This window comes from Prionailurus viverrinus, chromosome F2, assembly GCF_022837055.1.
Source record: "Prionailurus viverrinus isolate Anna chromosome F2, UM_Priviv_1.0, whole genome shotgun sequence".
NCBI lineage: Eukaryota > Metazoa > Chordata > Mammalia > Carnivora > Felidae > Prionailurus > Prionailurus viverrinus.
In genome coordinates, this window is record NC_062578.1 from 37,425,090 (window position 1) to 37,445,107 (window position 20,018).

At 36.3% G+C, this 20,018-nt stretch overlaps 1 protein-coding gene across 3 annotated transcripts in view; it reads right to left on the minus strand.

The window, feature by feature from the left end:
• The window catches only part of NBN (nibrin), a 51,672-nt gene that overhangs the window by 18,892 nt on the left and 12,762 nt on the right, over positions 1–20,018 (minus strand). For all 3 annotated transcript variants that reach the window (XM_047841829.1, XM_047841828.1, XM_047841830.1), the window contains exons 6-10: positions 15,210–15,327; positions 14,023–14,216; positions 7,080–7,177; positions 4,098–4,224; positions 1,640–1,912 (exon numbers count right to left, since the gene is read on the minus strand). In XM_047841829.1, coding sequence (XP_047697785.1) covers positions 1,640–1,912; positions 4,098–4,224; positions 7,080–7,177; positions 14,023–14,216; positions 15,210–15,327 — 810 coding nt within the window. The remainder of the gene's footprint in view (positions 1–1,639; positions 1,913–4,097; positions 4,225–7,079; positions 7,178–14,022; positions 14,217–15,209; positions 15,328–20,018) is intronic.

The following is a 20,018-nucleotide window of genomic DNA, read 5'->3' on the forward strand; positions in this document are numbered from 1 at the left end:
AGGATTTGTTGCTGGGAAACAACAGCTTACTTTATAATGTAGGGAACTTGCAGGCAGGGAAAAATTACCTTGGAAATAAAACCTGATGGGTTAATGAGAGCTAATTGAAGGTAATAAGTCAGAGTAGCTCTATCCACAATACAGCACAGACTATACACTGCAAGTAATACGTGAATACATGGGGCGCCTGGGTGGCTCAGTTGGTCAAGCGTCCGACTTCAGCTCAGGTCATGATCTCACAGTTCATGGGTCGAGCCCTGCATTGAACTCTGTGCTGACAGCTTGGATCCTGAAGCCTGCTTTGAATTCTGTGTCTCCCTCTCTCTGCCCCTCCCCAACTTAGTGCTCTCTGTCTCTTTCTCTCTCTCTCAAACATTAAAATTTTTTTTAAAAAGTGACTATAAGAGTTTTCTATACAATACTGTTTAAGTACTGAATAGTTTATTCATTTATATACTGTACTTCTAACATCCACAGGGAACATAAAAATGTGGATCTCTGCTTCCCAAAAGTTTACTGAATTCATGCTAATTTGGAATAATCAAGGTGATATTTTAATAACACAAATATAGTATCAGGGTACTGGACAGATTTATCAAGAGGTTTCTGCAATAATTTAGGTAGAGTTTAAATCAGAGAGCTGGCAATACAAACAGATGAAAAGGGAGGAATTTAGGAAACAATGAAAATAAGAATTACAATACTGTTTTGGGGGGGTAGAATAGAGAGTCAAAGATTTTGACAAAGTGAACTACTAATAGAAAAAATACATAATCGATGACAGAGGAGAAAAGATTTAGGTGAATTATTTGGGAAAACAGCAGAAAATTCCTGTGGGAAAGCAGAAGTGAGGTTTAAAGGTTAAGTTAAGGCCAAATATATTGATCATCTGTAATAAAGTCATGAAACTCTAAAGGTACCACATACAACACATAAAAAGCAGTAGTACGAAAAAAGAAAGAAGTCCTCAAAGGGGGCAGAGAAGCAAAACAACCAGAAGCTACTACTACTTCCGAGAAGACACTGTAAGGAGAATAAAGATTCAAGAGTTGAGTATACCAAAGGCCACTAGAGCTAGCAACTGTGTCAATGGTTACTTTTCAAGGACATCATGTCAAGATGAAATATTGCTGGTTAAGAATTATTTCATACAGCAATGGGAGCAGTAACAGTAATATCTTTTTTTGAGAAGTTTAATAGTGATCGTGAAAGACAAAAGGCATTTGCTAGAGGAAAGAAACAAGTCAAGAGAAGGTTTCAAAAAATAAAAGGGACAGACAGCTTTTGAAAAGAGAAGGACCTAGAATAATTAAAGGCACTGGAAACTGAGAAACTAACTGAGAGCATGGTCTTAGAGGAGGTAAGAGAAGTTGAAAGAATGAGGTGTGGGAAAGCTCTTCTTCAAAAGAAGCATGGTAAAATGAAATAACAGGTAAGCTAAGCTATCTAGGAAAAAATAATCTATCTACAACGACCTTAGTGAAGGAGGAGATTTGGACATTTCTGAAAGGGCGTGAGGTCAAAGAGTCAGTTTTCCACAGAAGCATTTTCAAGCAGAACACAGACTAAATGCATTCTATAATCATATAACAGATATTAATATTTTTCAGAGACACAGAGGCATTATTTTAAAATATACCGTTTTTTGGTAGACGGCTGAAAGTAGTTTTTGATGGAGTTGGTCTGCTGCTGAGAAGCCCGATCTCTACTTTTATTTACACCTGAGAATTTATTTGGTGAAAGCTGATAGGTTGGGATTTTCCTCCTAACCAGAGTATTTGATACTGTATTATTATCATTAGAGCTTATTTTGTGGGGTTCCTTCGCAGCGGATATTTCTTGTGAAGACGTTCTGAATTTCTGTTCCACTCTGGAGATTTTGATTTCTTTAGGTCTTTCACTCAAATCCATGCTGTAGCAAAAGAAAAGAATGCAAGGTAAACAAGTGGATTTACAGCAATTTTTATCTAGAAACAAAGTCTTCTAAATAGTACTAATGTGATACAGCTTTAGAACATAATTATCTTTAGACAATAACTAAATGAATATATTTCACTACCTCAAGAAAGTCACTCCTTTTTCATCAAAGCTCCCTAAAGACAAATGATAACTTTCTCTTCTTCATTCCTTACAGCACACAATGACCGGCATACTCTATTATAAAAAACTACCATACACACATGAGTATCACCCTAGTATTCTATTAAAAATTAAACTAGGTGATAACCTAGGTAAATATTACTTTAAAATTTCAGAATTATTTTCATGCAAAAAAATTAATTAAAAAAAGGAAAATCAGAAAAAGAACAATCTTCTACAATTCCAGCATCATCTATAAGGAGATATTTAGATCCCCTTTAGAACTAAATTAGATAAATTTAGATTCACATGGACTGATATGGCTATTTTCTACCCAGATGGCAAGAATACAGATGAACTAATAATGGTTATATTCCAGCCAGATGGTAGTCCCTAGAATAGAACTCTATTCTCTACCAGAAAAATATTGAAAACACACACATGGTTCTACAATGTATGGTTAAACATATACTGCCTTTAATACTCTTATTTCACACACACACACAAATATTCTTATTTCACAAAAAAACTAAAGTGGTCATACAGATGACTTTCAAAACATTAATAGTTTCTCTTTAAAAAGTTACATCTAGGCTGGGGCACCTGGGTGGCTCAGTCGGTTAAGTGTCCGACTTCGGCTCAGGTCATGATCTCACGGTTCATGGGTTCAAGCCCTGCGTTGGGCTCTGTCCTGACAGCCTGGAGTCTACTTCGGATTCTGTCCCTCTCTCTCTCTGCTCCTCCCCTGCTCATGCTCTGTCTCTGTCTCTCAAGAATGAATAAACGTTTAAAAAAAAAAAAGCAAGTTACATATGGGGCGCCTGGGTGGCTCAGTCAGTTAAGCATCCAACTTCGGCCCAGGTCATGACCTCATGGTTCGTGGGTTCGAGCCCCATGTGGGGCTCTGTGCTGACAGCTCAGAGCCTGGAGCCAATTTCAGATTCTGTGTCTCCATCTCTGCCCCTCCCAGGCTTGCGCTCTCTCTCTCAAAACTAAACAAACATTAAAAAAAATTTCTAAAGTTATATCTGACCTCAATATAACAAAAGGATATATTAAAATTTTAAATATGATCCAATATAGTGATATCACAAATATCTTTCAATATGAATAGTTTATTATGGATTATTTAAAATATACTATCTTAAATGAAAAATACCAAAGAATATATATAAGTTGCCCTTGCTCAAAAAAACCCCCAAAGAACAAAAAAGGCCTCTTCAAATAGAGAACTACTAGAAAACTATCTTCACAAACAAATATTAATTGTTTAGATAGCCAGGTAGAAACACAGAAAGGATCTCCAAGGGGCGGCTGGGTGGCTCAGTCGGTTAAGTGTTCGACTTCAGCCTAGGTCATGATTTTGCTGTTCCCGAGTTCGAGCCCCACATCGGGCTCTGTGCTGACAGCTCAGAACCTGGAGCCTGTTTCAGATTCTGCATCTCCTTCTCTTTCTCTGCCCCTTCCCCACTCACACTCTCTCTCAAAAACAAACATAAAAAAAAAAACCAAGTATCTCCAAAGTTGTAATATTCAGATAAAGGCAACATTATACAGCACACATTTATTTCAAAGTTATTTCACCAGTCACAAAAAAAGTACATAATTCTTTTTGGTCTTCCATGTGCATTTCTAAGAAACAACAACAAAAAAACTTTGTAAGACAGTGGTTAGCAATCTATGGCTTACGGACCAAATCTGGCCTCCCACTTATTTTTGTAAATTAAATTTTATTGGAACACAACCACACACATTCATTTACATGTTGTCCAAGGCTGTTTTCATGCTACAATGGCAAAGCTAAAAAGATGTGACAGATATCAATGACCCACAAAGCCAAAAATATTTACTCTCTGGTCCTTTAGAGAAAGTTCACCAATCTTGCCCTAAAACATGACATCCCATTCTCCCATACTTTATCTCCTAAGAACTAATCTGAAAATGGCACTGACTTTACTTCTTAAATATACTATTAACTCACTGATAGAATTAAGTGTCTGTTAACAATGAAACTTTACCATGTATCTGCTTGCTCTGATTCCGTATCAGCTACATATGTTGTAGTGTTCACTGGGGCACTTAGCATTAGTTTTTCATTGACAGACAAGCCTTGGGAAAAGCTTGGCCCTGGAGTCATCTTCAATGCTGTAAATCACACAAGCAAAAGGAAGAATCATAACTGCTAGACACAAGATGAACATTGTGTCACTTAAAATGGTTAGACTGTTCCATGCCAAGGGAAGTAAGTTGGTAACATAGAACACAGTTATCTTCAGTCAGTGGAGCCAACAAATACTTAACGAAATAGCCTAAGAGCAGCCTGTTGGCATTTGTAATGGGCTTATCTGCATCAAATCATTTTAAAGCTACATCAAATCTTTCATGAAGTATTATAATCTTAAATAAAAATAAAACCAACAAATTATAATTCAAATTACGCTTTAAGTCAGTAGGCCAAAAAATTGCATTTCTTCCCCACAGAAAGAATATCGACCCTACTTGGTCTACACAAATCAAAATTAAAGTGAGTTTCACTTTCTGAAGGAATACTGTCTGAAAAAAAAGACATAAATAGTTTTAGGCACAAATTTTGTGGTCACTCCAGAAAACCATAATGATTACTTCATCTTTTCATTAATTAGAACAACAACTTAATTCAAGTGCCACTCTTCCAGCATACTTTTCTGAACCTCCCACACTGAACTAGGTATCCTTCATTTCAGCTCCCATACCACCCTTTACATCACACTGTTAACTTTTTGCACACTTACCATCAGCTACACGACCTGCATTAAATTATTTAACCTCTCTATGCCTCAGTTTCCTCATTCATTAAATCTGGATCATTTTGTTTTGAGGCACAATGAATTGATACATGGAGAGCACTTTAAAAAATGCGTGGAAACAGTAAGTACTATGCAAGTACTGTATTAGCTGTTATCATCACTTTATATTACGCTTGTTTACTTGTTACTTTCCTTTATTAGACTTGGAATCTCGAGAGTAGGAACTGGCTGTTGTTCGTATCTAAATCTTTGGTACCTGAGCAACGTTTCAGACAGTACATATAAATAAGTTAATGGAATTAAATTATTAAAAGAAAATTTTAAAAAGTTGACATCTACTAAGTTAAATTATCACTTGTTAGGTCCTCATGACATAGGATGTGCTAAATAAATGTTTATTGCTGATTCCAAATTCAGGTATATAAATGACTTGTCACTTTCCTTATATGACCTCCTTAGAAGCTCATTCGCATCTCCTTAAACACACATATCCTTAGAATTCATGTCAGCGTGCACTTAAGTTTGTAAAAAATAATAATTACAAATACTTACATTATTACTAAAAGAAACTGTAAGTAGAATGTAAAGATCCCAAATAAGTGATGTTTGTCAACAAAAGATTTATAATGTTCTCCTTGCTAAAAATACTATATAGGAAGGAATCTGATTGGCTCACCTCTTTATTCCAAGTGATTAGATTATAGGTATATTACAAATATTCAATAAATATCTGAATTAATAAATGAAAAAATATGGAAGGAAGAAAGTAAGGAGGGGAGAAAGGGAAAGATACATGATTTTGTCTATTCCCCCACAACGGGTTATGGTGTAAAATTGTTTATAAGTCAGATGTCTAGGACTTGGAAACTATATAGACCCACCTATGTGTATTTGCAACAAGTTAATACTACTGATTGTAATGTTGATTTTTACTCCTTATGACCCTGTTTCTATATGAAATGATACAATAGAAAAGGTACTAGTCTAAGTGTTCAAAACACCCAAACTTTAGGATTGGGCTGAACATGAAGTATTTACGGAACCTTATCTTTTCTCAGCCTTGAGAGCTCTCTTACCTTTTGAAAGAAAGACAGATTAGATGATCTCTAAGGCCCTTTTGGCCATAACACATTTCCAACAGTGGATGATAAAACTTTGTTGCTCCACACTGGCAAAGATAATCCTGTGTACCAACAATTTAGTTCAATTAAGGAAACATTCATACCTAGTACAAACAAGTACTATGCGCGGTGCTGTCAGGGAATCCAAAATTAGTAACATAATTAATCTAGTGGCTGAAAGAGGCATGGAAACTGGTTACATTTCAAAGTAAGAAGAAACGCTAACTGGAATAAAAAAGTTACTGGGGTACAGAAGACACAATAATTCTGATTTGGAGAGTTATGGGAGACAAAACAACTTAGAAAAACTTCATGAAGTAGGTAAGCATTTGCAGAATGAATCAAATTTTGAAGAGCAGTATTGACATTCTAGAACAGGGACCATGATGAGCAAGATCAAGGAGTGTGGAAACTATAAATAATATGACACATATATACTGTAGGCAGATGTATTTTTAAAAAGATGAAGATGGGAGAAAGGCTGTTTATCAGCTAAACTGCTGAGGGCTCAGAACTCTTGATGAAGGGCTCAGGGTTTTACTTCATAAATAATGAGCTAGTAAAAGGTTTTAAGAAAAGGTAAGCTGATTCTATTGGCAAAGTGAAATGTTAACTGTAGAGGGGACTATGGAGACAGGACCATCATTGGTGCAATTACAACAGCCCTCAGGACAATCAGACAACAGAAGGTTCAAATGGGGCACTGGCTGTTGAGAAGGAATGGCAGCAGACCTCGTGAGTAGAAGTTGCAGAGAGAAAATTTCAGGTCTTGTTTTAGCTTTCTCTTTATGCTTGGCCTTACATGAACTTGTCCAATGTGTTTGTTTATTAACTGAATCTTGACCTTTAGAATATAAAGTTCACAAGAACAGGTATCTTGTTTTACTTTATTCACCACTGTATCCTCAGCACTTAGCAACAGTGCCCAGTACACGGCAGCTACAAATATTTATCAAATAAATAAACGGATAGAGGAGTGTTAAAAGATGGTGAAAATGGTCATCCCTGACAAGTACAGAGTAATATGCATACAGTCTATCATCAAGTTATGAATAAAGATGTTATAGAATCAAGAAAATAATGCTTTAATTACCTGTACTTGACTGGCCGTGAGGATCACAGTAATTCTCTGTAGTCATGAAAATGACTGCCAATCCAATTTCTGCTTCAGGAATAGGTCTAAGACCCTGCCTGTGAAAATAAAACAGATTAAGTATGATAGTATACTGAAACTAACAACTCTTATTAAAGTGGTATCAAGTTGAATCTTTTTATTCCTTCCTTAAAGAGGTATCACAATTTTACGGTATGGAGAGAATTTCAAATACACTGAGTACTGGCCTACTAAATTGGGGCAATGTTACACTGGGCAAGCCCATCACCTTTTAGTAACTTGGTTATTTCATCTGGAAATAAAGACCTGGAATAAAGGATATAGAGACTTCCAGTTCTGAAATTCTGTAATTTTTAGAAATAAAAACAAAACAAAAACAAATAAAAAACAGTAATGCCCCGATGAAGCAATAAATTATTCTTTAACTTTTAACATTTATTTATTTTTGAGACAGAGAGACAGAGAGAGAGACAGAGCACAAAGAGGAGAGGGAGACAAGAATCCGAAGCAGGCTCCAGGCTCTGTCAGCATAGAGCCCGACGCGGGGCTTGAACTCACAAACTGCAAGATCATGACCTGAGCCGAAGTTGGTCACTCAACTGACTGAGTCACCCGGGAGCCCCTAAAAGAAATTTTTATAAGCAAACCTAATACTAGGATCCAAAGATAAAACTTGAGAGACAGAAGACGGTAGACAGGGAAGGAGAGAGAAAACTACAAAGAACTATCATAAGCTGTATCTATACATGTTTTATAATTTAAAGTTTAGTAAATAAAATCATTTTACCAAATTTACATGTATTAAGCAAACTTATTAAAGAATCATACAGTGAACGGTACGTACCTTCTGTTTTCTGTGAATGAAACAATAACTACCATATAGAAACTCTACCTCAGACTTTAAGAACTATAAAACTCCTTTAAATGCTTATTGTAAAGATGTTTTAAGTGGTTGTAGTTTAAAAAGTCTTTTTCAAATGCTAAACATTTTGTTTACATCCTAGGTTTATGTAAATAAAATTCAACCGTATGTGCAATTATGACAATACCATATTAAAATATATTTTTAAAGCAGAATAGGGGCGTCTGGGTGGCTCAGTCAGTTAAGCATTTGACTCTTGATTTCGGCTCAGGTCATGATGCCATGGTTCGTGAGACTGTTTGAAAACAAAAAAATTTTATGGGACTCCTGGGTGGCTCAGTTAGTTGAGTGCCCAACTTCGGCTCAGGTCTGATCTCACCGTTTGTGAGTTCGAGCCCCGCATCGGGCTCTGTGCTGACCGCTCAGAGCCTGGAGCCTGCTTCGGATTCTGTGTCTCCCGCTCTCTCTGACCCTTCCCAGCTCATACTCTGAGTCTCTCACCCTCAAAAATAAAAAAAAATTCAAAAAATATTTTTAAAATATTAAAAAAATAAAGTATTATAATCAAGTGATCACATATCTATTTATAATTCAGGTAAATCAAAATTGATATTTTATTACCCTTTTTTGAAACTGTAAATTATGTAAATTAGTTATAAAATTCAGCTCCATAAAATAAAAACATTTTTAACATATAATTAAAAATGCTACACAGATACTATGTCATCCTAAATGGGGAAACACAATCCTTTTAAAGTCAATAGTGATATAAATGTGGCTACTAACCCTAATTCAACACTACTCTAGAGGTTCCAGTAGGTATGAACAGAGAAAGATAGAAAAGGAGAGAAGTATCAGAGGTATAAGGATCTAAAAAAAAAGGACAAAAACTTTACTTACAGATGAGGATTTTTACAAAAAAAAAAAAAAAAAAAGACCACAGATACATTAGAAATAAAGGGGAGGCTAACAAAAGTAACAGGATATAAGAGTAATATCTAAATGACTACTGAATTTATATTAGAAAATGTAATTAGAAATAACATATTTATGTTCTACTTACCAGACATATAATATCTACCAAAAAATATGTAGTACCGAGGAATAAATCTAATAAAAGGTACTCATGATGTCTATAGGGAAATTATAAAAATTGTTAATTCTCCCCAAATTGATTTGTAAATTCAATGGCATTCCTAATCAAAATCCCAGCAAGGTTTCTGAAGATGACTCAAAATGTATATGGAAAAATACAGAGCAAAGAATGGACAGGACGATTCTAAAGAAGAGCAGAAAGATTTACCATAGTAGATTATGAGGATTTGATGTTATAGTAATTAAAACAATGTAGTAAATGTGGTGTTGGTACAAGAACAGACATAGTGACCAATGGAATAAAGCCAAAAACATCCCTATGCATGTATGGAACTTTGGTATAAAACAGAATCAATTCCAGATAGATTAAAAATAAATTTGAAAAACAAAATATCAAAACACTAGCAACAAATTAGTAAAAAGCATAGGTGAATATCTTTTTAATCTAAGAACAGAAAGATTTCTTAAATTTTTTTTTTTACATTTATTTATTTTTGAGAGACAGAGCGAGACAGAGCACAAGTGGGGAAGGGACAGAGAGAGAGGAAGACACAGAATCCGAAGCAGGCTCCAGGCTGTCAGCACAGAACCCTATGCGGGGCTTGAACTCACAAACTGTGAGATCATGACCTGAGGTGAAGTCAGACGTTTAACTGACTGAGCCACCCAGGCACCCCTAGAAAGATTTCTTAAAATACAAAAAGCACTAAGAAAGAAAAGGTTATTTAATGTTAATTTTTAGTATATTAAAATTAAGGGCTTTCATGTATCACCAGTAAAACACTAATGACAAAGTGGTAAAAGATTTTGCAATACATACAAGTGAAAAAAGGAATAATATTGAGAAATATATAGAACTTATACAAATAAAAAAGAAGAGCATACAAATATGCAATTACCACCTGATCCAGGAATTGTACTCTTGGGCATTTATCCCAAAGAAATAAAAACTTATATTCAAAAGAAACTTACTTGTACATGTATGGTTATACAGGTTTCATTTTTGACAAAGACTGGAAAAATGCAGATGTCCTTCAATAGAATGACTCAACAAACCGTAGTATATACATATATTTATACATAACACTAATGAGCAATAAGAAAGGATGAATGACTGATACGCACAACTTAGGTGAATCTCCAAGGAATTATGCTAAATAAGCAGCCCAGTCCTAAGGATTATATGCTATATGATTTCATTTATACAACATTCTTTTAAAAGACAAAATTTTAGAAGTGGAGAATAAGTTAGTGGTTTGCCAGGATTTGGGAACATGGAGTGGGAAGTGAGGACGGAGAGAGGAAAGGAGGGAGGGAAGTGGGTGTGGCTATAAAAGAACAACAGGAGGGATCCCTGTGGTGATGGAACTGTTCTGTGTCTTGACTAAGGTGGTGAATATATGAACCTACAAATGTGATAAAATTGTATAGAACTAAAACACATTCATACACACACACAACTGAAAAATCCATATTAAAAAAAATAAAACAATTACACCAATAGAAAATGAGGTCAAACACATGAACAGCTATTTCAGAACAGGAAAGACAGATGTCCAATAAACATTAGAAAGAAATGTTTCTCGGGGCGCCTGGGTGGCGCAGTCGGTTAAGCGTCCGACTTCAGCCAGGTCACGATCTCGCGGTCCGGGAGTTCGAGCCCCGCGTCAGGCTCTGGGCTGATGGCTCGGAGCCTGGAGCCTGTTTCCGATTCTGTGTCTCCCTCTCTCTGCCCCTCCCCCGTTCATGCTCTGTCTCTCTCTGTCCCAAAAATAAATAAACGTTGAAAAAAAAAAATTAAAAAAAAAAAAATGTTTCTCACTGGTGATGAGAAAAATAGAAATCAAAATCTTAAGACATGAATATACATCCATTCAATTAACAAAAATGGTAAGTCTAAAAATATCAAGTGTTGAAAACAATGTGCATCTACTTGATCTTTTATATACCGTGGGTGGAAGTATAAAGTGGAAAAGAATTTGATACCACCTCCAGAGGTTGAGTGTTCACATAACCCATAACCCAGCAGTCCTAACCCTAAGAATATTCTCCAAAGAAAATCTTGCATTAAGTACAACCAGGAAATATAAAAAATGATCTTAATAGCAATGTTTACAATAATAAAAACCAGAAATAAGGTATTTTTCAATGTGGAAAAAATGAATGAACTCTGGTCTATTCGCACAATGAAACATATTTTACCATCAAAACAAATTACAGCAACATGCAACAAAATGGATGAATTCTTATTAGCAATGTATCAAGTGAAAAAAATCCCCAAAGATTACATGCAGTATGAGGACCAGGTTATCAAGTTAAATCAACTAAAACATACATACACATATTTTAGGAATATATTAAAAAACAATAAAACTGTATATAAAATGATAAGCAAAGGATTCAGGAAGATAGTTATCCCACGTAGGGGGGACAGTGGGCTAGGAGTATCCTATTTTAGAGGTAGGTTATTTTCAAGTACCTAGCTTGTATTCTGCAGAGCAGATTCTCAGATATTTATTATGTAATTTAAAATACTACTGGGGTGCCTGGGTGGTTCAGTCGGTTAAATTTCTTGACTTCAGCTCAGGTCATAATCTCGCGGTTTGTGAGTTTGAGCCCTGTGTCGGGCTCTGTACTGACCACTCAGAGCCTGGAGCCTGCTTTGGATTCTGTGTCTTCTACTCTCTCTCAAAAATAAACATTAAAAAATAAAAAAATAAATAACTACTTAACTAGTGAACAAAATTAAGTTGTATTAGTTATGATTCCATGATGACAGTGTATCATGAACCAAGGATTAAGACTCATCCAATTTTGTGCAAAACTGTGCAACAGGTGAAGAGAGGAAAAGTCAAAGAGGAGGAAAGGATAAAGAGAAGATAACTAAATTAGTAACAGGAAGAGTTCTCAAATTTGAGCTAAGATACTGGGAATATACCTTAGCAAGGACAAAAATCATTTCCCTTAGACTTTGAAATTTTCTTCACAAGGTATTTCATTTTAACCACTCATGTCCAATACCCACTTTTTACCACTAATCAATATAACTATGGCAGTAGCCAATCCCAGTATTGCCTTGTCTGAAATTCAGTTAATAGCTGGCTTTACTGGCCACCTGCCTGATCTAACTGCATGTTCAATGACTATCAGTGGCTTGGACTAAGTGGACACATGTTACCCTAAGTGTCGGTCTTTCTCAAATTATAAAACTGCCTTCCCTCCAAAACCAAATTGTAATGGGGCCAAATGTCACCATATGATGAAGGCACCAACCTCTGATCAACTTTGTACTCTAGCTACTTTCTTACCTCGGGGTCACAGTACATGCTGAGAAGCAGTGAGATGTAATGGTGAAGAGCATGCACTCTGTATCCAGGCTGCCTGGGTTCACATCCTGGCTCTTGCTCACTCCCTGTGTTCTACCCCTTTTGTCTTATCTATACAATGGGTACCATAACAGTAGATAATACACAGAGTTGTGTGAGGATTAAATGTCTTTATATACGTTAAAACTCTTAGGACAGGATCTGCTATACAGTATTCTGTAAGCATAGCTTTCACTACTGCTGTTTTGCCTGGCTTTCAAAGACTGGTCATAGGTAAAGTATTGTCTAAAAGAGGCCTTCTCTTCTTTATGCTATTTAAAATAAACTTCTTGGGGCGCCTGGGTGGCGCAGTCGGTTAAGCGTCCGACTTCAGCCAGGTCACGATCTCTCGGTCCGGGAGTTCGAGCCCCGCGTCGGGCTCTGGGCTGATGGCTCGGAGCCTGGAGCCTGTTTCCGGTTCTGTGTCTCCCTCTCTCTCTGCCCCTCCCCCGTTCATGCTCTGTCTCTCTCTGTCCCCAAAATAAATAAACGTTGAAAAAAAAAATTAAAAAAAAAAAAATAATAAATAAATAAAATAAACTTCTTCCCCTTGCCTTATTATTCCACTTCCTTTATACACATTTGTAATTATCTGGTTACTTGTCTTAATCTGTCTTTCCCTCTAGACAGTAAGCTCCAATGGTGGCAGGGACCACAGCCACCTTGTTTACCACTATATTCCCAGTGCCTAAAACATATGAAAACAATAGTAAATTCTGGATGTAGTAGCAAGATATCACCGTTTTTATACAAGTATTTTCTTTTTGTAGCAGTTACTACATCTCCATTAAATAAAATATTTATAGGGGCGCCTGGGTGGCGCAGTCAGTTAAGCGTCCGACTTCAGCCAGGTCACAATCTCGCGGTCCGTGGGTTCGAGCCCCGCGTCGGGCTCTGGGCTGATGGCTCAGAGCCTGGAGCCTGTTTCCGATTCTGTGTCTCCCTCTCTCTCTGCCCCTCCCCCATTCATGCTCTGTCTCTCTCTGTCCCAAAAATAAATAAAAAATGTTGAAAAAAAAATAAAAAATAAATAAAATATTTATGGGACAGATGACTGAAATATTAACTTTTGTTTCAGCAAACATATAAATAAAATCAATCTCCATGGGTAGAAGGACTATTGGGACAGGAAAAATGAGTATTGTAGGGAATAGCTATGGACTTTTTAGATATATTAAATACCCTACGCCATAACTACTTTTTGGTAGGTGAATAGAAATTTGGTCAGCAGATTGCCAAGCCTGACATTTTTACAATACTTTTAAGCTTCAACAATGCTAAGATCATTAATATCAATAAAAAGTTTAAGAAAAAAACCCTTTGTTTATCTCTTTCGCACCCTCTCTCCCCACTACAAATCCTATTATTGAATATATAGCATTTTTTCTTGCTTTTGCATGGTAGCCTATATGACAGGACTTAAGATTTTTATATGCACTGACCAAAGAACAAATACATTTCAGTTCTAGGCAATTTCAGAAAAAAAACTTACATTTGTGTTTGTTATAAAGATACTCTATTTCTAGCATACTAAGTTACAATAAATTTGCAGTTATAGATAAAATTGCTTTTTTTTTTTAAATAAAGAATCATTCTGTACCTTTGGAGCATATCCATAATTGAGTGAATCCATGTTTTCTGAGAGGCAGGAATTAGAGTTTGTGAATTTGTTACTCCTACATCAACAACACAAATTCCAGGAGCTGAAAAGAAACTATCTTCTTCTTCATTTTCTTCTGATATCAACCTAGCATCTCCTCCTCCAAAAATAACTGCTGAACTTAACTTTTTATGCTAAAAATGGAAACAAAAAGTAATGAAATAGCCCCAATTTTTGAGTACATTCTTTTTTTAAATTTATTTTAATTCTAGTATAGTGAACAGTGTTATATCAGTTTCAGGTGTACAACACAGCGATCCACAATCGCCCAGTGCTCATCATGACAAGTGTACTGCTTAGTCCTCTATCACCTATTTCACCCCCATCTCCTTCCCTCTAGTGACCATCAGTTTGTGCTCTACAGTTAAGAATCTGTTCCTTGGTTTGTCTTTTTCATTTGCTCATCTGTTTTGTTTCTTAAACTTCACATATGAATGAAATGATATTGTATTTGTCTTTCTCTGACTTATTTTGCTTAGCATTATACTCTAGACCCATCCATGTTGTTGCAAATGGCAAGATTTCATTCTTTGTTTTACGGCTCAGTAATGTGTATACACACACACACACACACACACGTAGGTATGTGTACATGTATGTACACACATCTTCTTTATCCATTCATCTCTATTAGGAAAGTAACATAAAAGTACAATTGATTCTATTTTTTGAGAAGACAATCTGAGCTTCCTCTCAGAAAATCCCTGGTTCACCAGGTATCTCTTCAGCTGTGGAATTGTTACGCTGTTTGCACTTCTTTATCATAATTCACAGTGCTCTGTGGGTTTGCCTGCATTTTTGCACCTACAACTTAAACTCCTTGAATGCCCATTTTGGCACATATAAGACATTCAACACCCGTTTACTAACTGACCAAGTAAGGACTTAAATCAGTTTTCTGTCCCCACTCCCCCACTTATATATTAACATAGCCTTAATTATCCAATTAATATATGTCAAGAAATACCATAATCATATACATCAACAATGGGAAAGTTCTGGTGCCTGGGCAGTTTATTTCACTTCGCGCTTCTATACAAAATCTCAAAAAAAAGCATTTACTACTGTTAACGTTATTAATTTATCCTAGTTTATAACATCTTCTTTAGGAAAATTTAGCCCATTACCTGTTTGGCATTTAGAAATACAAATGTTTTCCCTTTGAAGATTTGCTTTCTCTCCTGTCGTCCTGACAGATCAATGTTTTTATTTCCAATAACTGGTTCATCAATAGGTGGGTAAAAGCTGTAAAAAAAAAAAATTTTAAAGAATATTCTAATTATATACTATTCTGTATGTGTACTGTTAAATTTGTAAGCAGAGTAGCTATCTAGACACTAGAAAGGTTTAATTTCCATAACACCATGAAAAAACATTTTTTTTTAAAGTTTTATCTGGGACAAAAAGGCAAAAAGCATCTAGAAAAATTGTGACACATGCCACATAAAATAGCAGAACTGTTCTCTATTTTCTGAAAAAATATAATCCAAGGGTAGACAATCATAAAATACAATTTAATAAACATGAATCAAATAAGTTATGTGAATTACAAAAGGCTGAAAAAGACAATGTCCATAAAGATCAAATTCTATTGGCATCTCGGGTTTCCTGGGAACCAATGTGTGTTAATGTTCACATCTAATTCTGTGAACTACTATTGTGTTTTATTATAAGTCCATTGGAGAAGCTCAGGAAATTTTAAAACTTATTTTTGTCAGTTTAAATAAAACTTCCAAAGTGAGATTAAAAAACACAATCTTTTAGCTCTTTAACATAATGCTGTAAGAACACCTTAATCATCCATGAAAATGAGGGAAAAGAAGAAAATACAGAAGCAAAATCAACAGATAATTCTTAAGCCTTCCACAGTTCCAACTTTCTACATAATCAAATCTTTTGCTACAATAATTCATAATGGACCAGCCTTTCAGCTTATCCACTTTCAAGTAAAAATTACTAATTACTAATATTCATGAATAAGAAGACTCAATATTGTCAAGATATTAGTTCTTCCCGACTTGATCTATAGATTAAACATAATCCCAATAAAATTTCCAGCAAGTTACTTTGTGGATACTGACAAACTGATTCTAAAATTTACATGGAGAGGCAAAAGATCCAGAAGGCCCAACACAATATTAAGGAAGAACAAAGTACTAATACTACCCAAATTCATGATTTATTATAAAATTACAGTAATCAAGACAGTCTGGTATAATGAAAAAATAGACAAGAGACTAGAGAGCCCAGAAACAAACTCACATAAATATACTCAACCGATCTTTGACAAAGGAACAAAGACAATACAGGAGTTCAGTCTTTCCTTTTTTTTTTAAAGGGTTTGTTTTGTTTTGTTTTGTTTTGTTTTTTGAGAGAGAGAGGGAGAGAGAATGAGCATGGGAGGGGCAGAGAGAAAGGGAGACACGGAATCTGAAGCTGGCTCCAGGCTCTGAGCTGTCAGCACAGAGCCCAATGCAGGGCTTGAACTCATGAACCCCCAAGATCATGACCTGAGCTGAAGTTGGATGCTTAACTGACCGAGCCACTTAGGAGTCCCGAGATCAGTGTTTTCAACAATGATGATACTGGACATTCACCTGCAAAAAAAAAAAAAAAAAAAAAAAAAACCCAAAAAAACAGAAAAACAAAAAAACAAATCTAGACTCAGGCCCTACAGTCTTCACATTAACTCAAAATGAATCATAGACCTAAATATAAAAATAAAACTCCTAGAAGATAACATAGGAGAAAATACAGATGGCCTTGGTTATGGCAATGACTTTTTAGATACAACATCAAACATGATCTATGAATGAAATATCTGGTAAGCTAGACTTCATTAAAATTTAAATTTTCTGCTCTGTGAAAGGCGATGTCAAGAAAATGGATGACAAACCAGCGACTGGGAGAAAATACTTGCATAAGACACATTTGATAAAGGAATGTTATACAAAATATACAAAGAACTCTCAAAGCTCAACAGTAAGAAAACAACCTGATTAACAAATGGGCCAAAATCTTAACAGCTACCTTACCAAAGAAATACAGAGATAGCAAATAATGAGATACTCAACATCATGTTATCAGGGAAATGCAAATCAGAACGAGATACTGCTACACACATAAGAGAATGGCCAAAATCCAGAACACAGACACCACCAGAAGCTCATGAGAACATGGCATGACAGGAACTTTAATTCATTGCTGGTGGGAATGTAAAATGGCAAAGTCACTTTGAAAGACAGTTTGGTACTTTCTGACAAAAACTAAACCCATCCTTACTGTACAATGCAGCAATCACACTCCCTGATATTTATCCAAAAGAGCTGAAAACTTATGCCCATACAAAAACCCACACATGCATGTCAACAGCAGCTTTATTCCTTTTTTTCAAGTTTACTTATTTTGAGAGAGAGTGTGAGAGCGCACAAGTTGGGTAGGGGCAGAGAACAGAGAGAGAATCCCAAGCAGGCTCTGCACTGTCAGCACAGATCCCAATGTGGAGCTTAAACTTACAAACCATGAGATTGTGACCTGAGCCAAAACCAGGAGTTGGACGCTTAACCAACTGAGCCACCCAGGTGCCCTGACAGCAGCTGTATCTTAATTGCCATAACTTGGAAGCAACCAAGATGTGCTTCAGTAGGTGAATGGATGAATAACTGTAGTACATTCAAACAATGGAGTATTATTCAGCTCTAAACAGAAATGAGCAATCTAGCTATGAAAAGACATGGTCAAACTTTCAATGCATATTACTAAGTGAAAAAAGCCATTCTAAAAAGGCTACCTACTGTATCATTCCAACTATATATGACATTCTGTAAAAGGCAGAGACAGTAAAAGATCAGTGGTGGCTGGAAGCTGGGGGAGTGGGAACAATGAGGGTTTTCAGGGCAATGTAAATACTACAATAATATAATGATGAATACGTGTCATTACACATTTATCAAAACCCACCACATGTACAACACCAAGAGTAAACCCTAATGTAAACTATGAACTTTGGGTGATTATGATGTGTCAATGTAGGCTTGTCAACTTTAACACATGTGCCACTTTGATGGAGAATACCCTAAATGGGGCAGGCAATTCATGTGTAGAAATGAGAGGTACGTGGGAAACCTCTGTACCTTCCTCTCAATTTTGCTATGAACCTAAAACTGTTCTAAATAAAAATAAAACCTTAAATAAAAATAATTTACTAACACAGCATGGTGATGAGGAGGAGACAATGCAGGACAGGGGAAATTCACAACCTGGACAATTAGTCACTAAAAAATCAAGAATTAACCATCTGCAGAGAGCAAACAGTCAATGTAGTAAAAATATTTTGGTCATGAGGATCACCATCCCACATTTAAAAAAAATTTTTTTGAATGTTTATTTTTGAGAGAGTATGAGCAGAGGAAGGGCAGATAGAGGGAGAGACAGAATCACGAGCAGGCTCCAGGGTCTAAGCTGACAGCACAGAGCCCAATACAGGGCTCATACTCATGAACTGTGAGATTATGACTTGGGCTGAGCTGGATGCTTAACTGCTGAACCACCCAGGTGCCCCTCACCATCCCCCATTTTAGAACTAATTTCTTTACATATTTTTTCTTCCCTTAGAGTCTTCCTTGGCCACATACATATTTCACAAAGTCAGCTAAGTCATGATTAAACAATTTTTTAAAAATTCTGATAACTGATTGAAACCACAAATGTACATGTTTCAACCTGCTACAACAGATGTTCTAAAATTATGATTCCTAGAACTTGCAATCTCAAATGAGCTATCTGCGGGCAAAAGCTGACTTAGCCAACAGGATGAAATGCAACCCACTGCATTACTCTGATTTTTCTAGATAAGTGACTTTAAAATTCTATTTACTTTTTTTTTTTAACGTTTATTTTTGAGACAGAGAGAGACAGAGCATGAATGGGGGAGGGTCAGAGAGAGGGAGACACAGAATCTGAAACAGGCTCCAGGCTCTGAGCTGTCAGCACAGAGCCCGACGCAGGGCTTGAACTCACGGACCGCGAGATCATGACCTGAGCCGAAGTTGGCTGCTTAACCGACTGAGCCACCCAGGTGCCCCTTTATTTACTTTTAAAGTTACACAGAGAATAATGAAAACAATTTTAAGTGTTAAATTTTTTTTCTTTTTTTAAAAAAAAGGGCATGAAGCTCAACACGACGCTTGAAATCAGACCCTGAGATTAAGACCTGAGCTGAGACCAAGAGTCAGAAGCTTAACCGACTGAGCCCCAGGCGCCCCTAAGAAAAATTTTTAATATGCCTTTTATCCTCTCCCTTTTAACAAGAATTCTCCCATATTTCACTCTTCTTTCAGCGTGAAAGGCAATTAACACTTCACTTACACACAAGGGCTCGTTTACGAAATTAGTATACACAGTAATGTTAACACTGGAAGATGGGAGCCATACCCAGGCAAAAATGGTACATACGTTCAACACATACATATGACTAAAGAGATGTGAGAGTCTTACTGCTTTCCAATGACATAAAATGATTTTTAAATTATCTACATACACCATTGTGTTATTCATACTTTCTTAATTCTGCCACAAATAGTGGTTTATTGTACCCAAAGATCAGTTAACTGTAGTTTAGTTCAATAAAGAGTGAACATTTGTTGGAGCACCTGGGTGGCTCAGTCTGTTAAGTATCCAACTCTTGGTTTTGGCTCAGGTCGTGATCTCACAGTTATGAGTTCGAGCCTCCTGTGGGGTTCTGCACTGACAGGGTGGAGCCTGCTTGGGATTCTTTCTCTCCCTCTCTCACTGCCCCTCCTCTGCTCATGCTCTATCTCTCAAAAATAAACATTAAACGAACAAAAAAGAAGCGAACATTTGTTAAACCTTGAGCCAGGCTCCTAAAGACAGGAGCGTGATACGCCCTTTGTTTTCCCTGATGGCACTACCAGAGT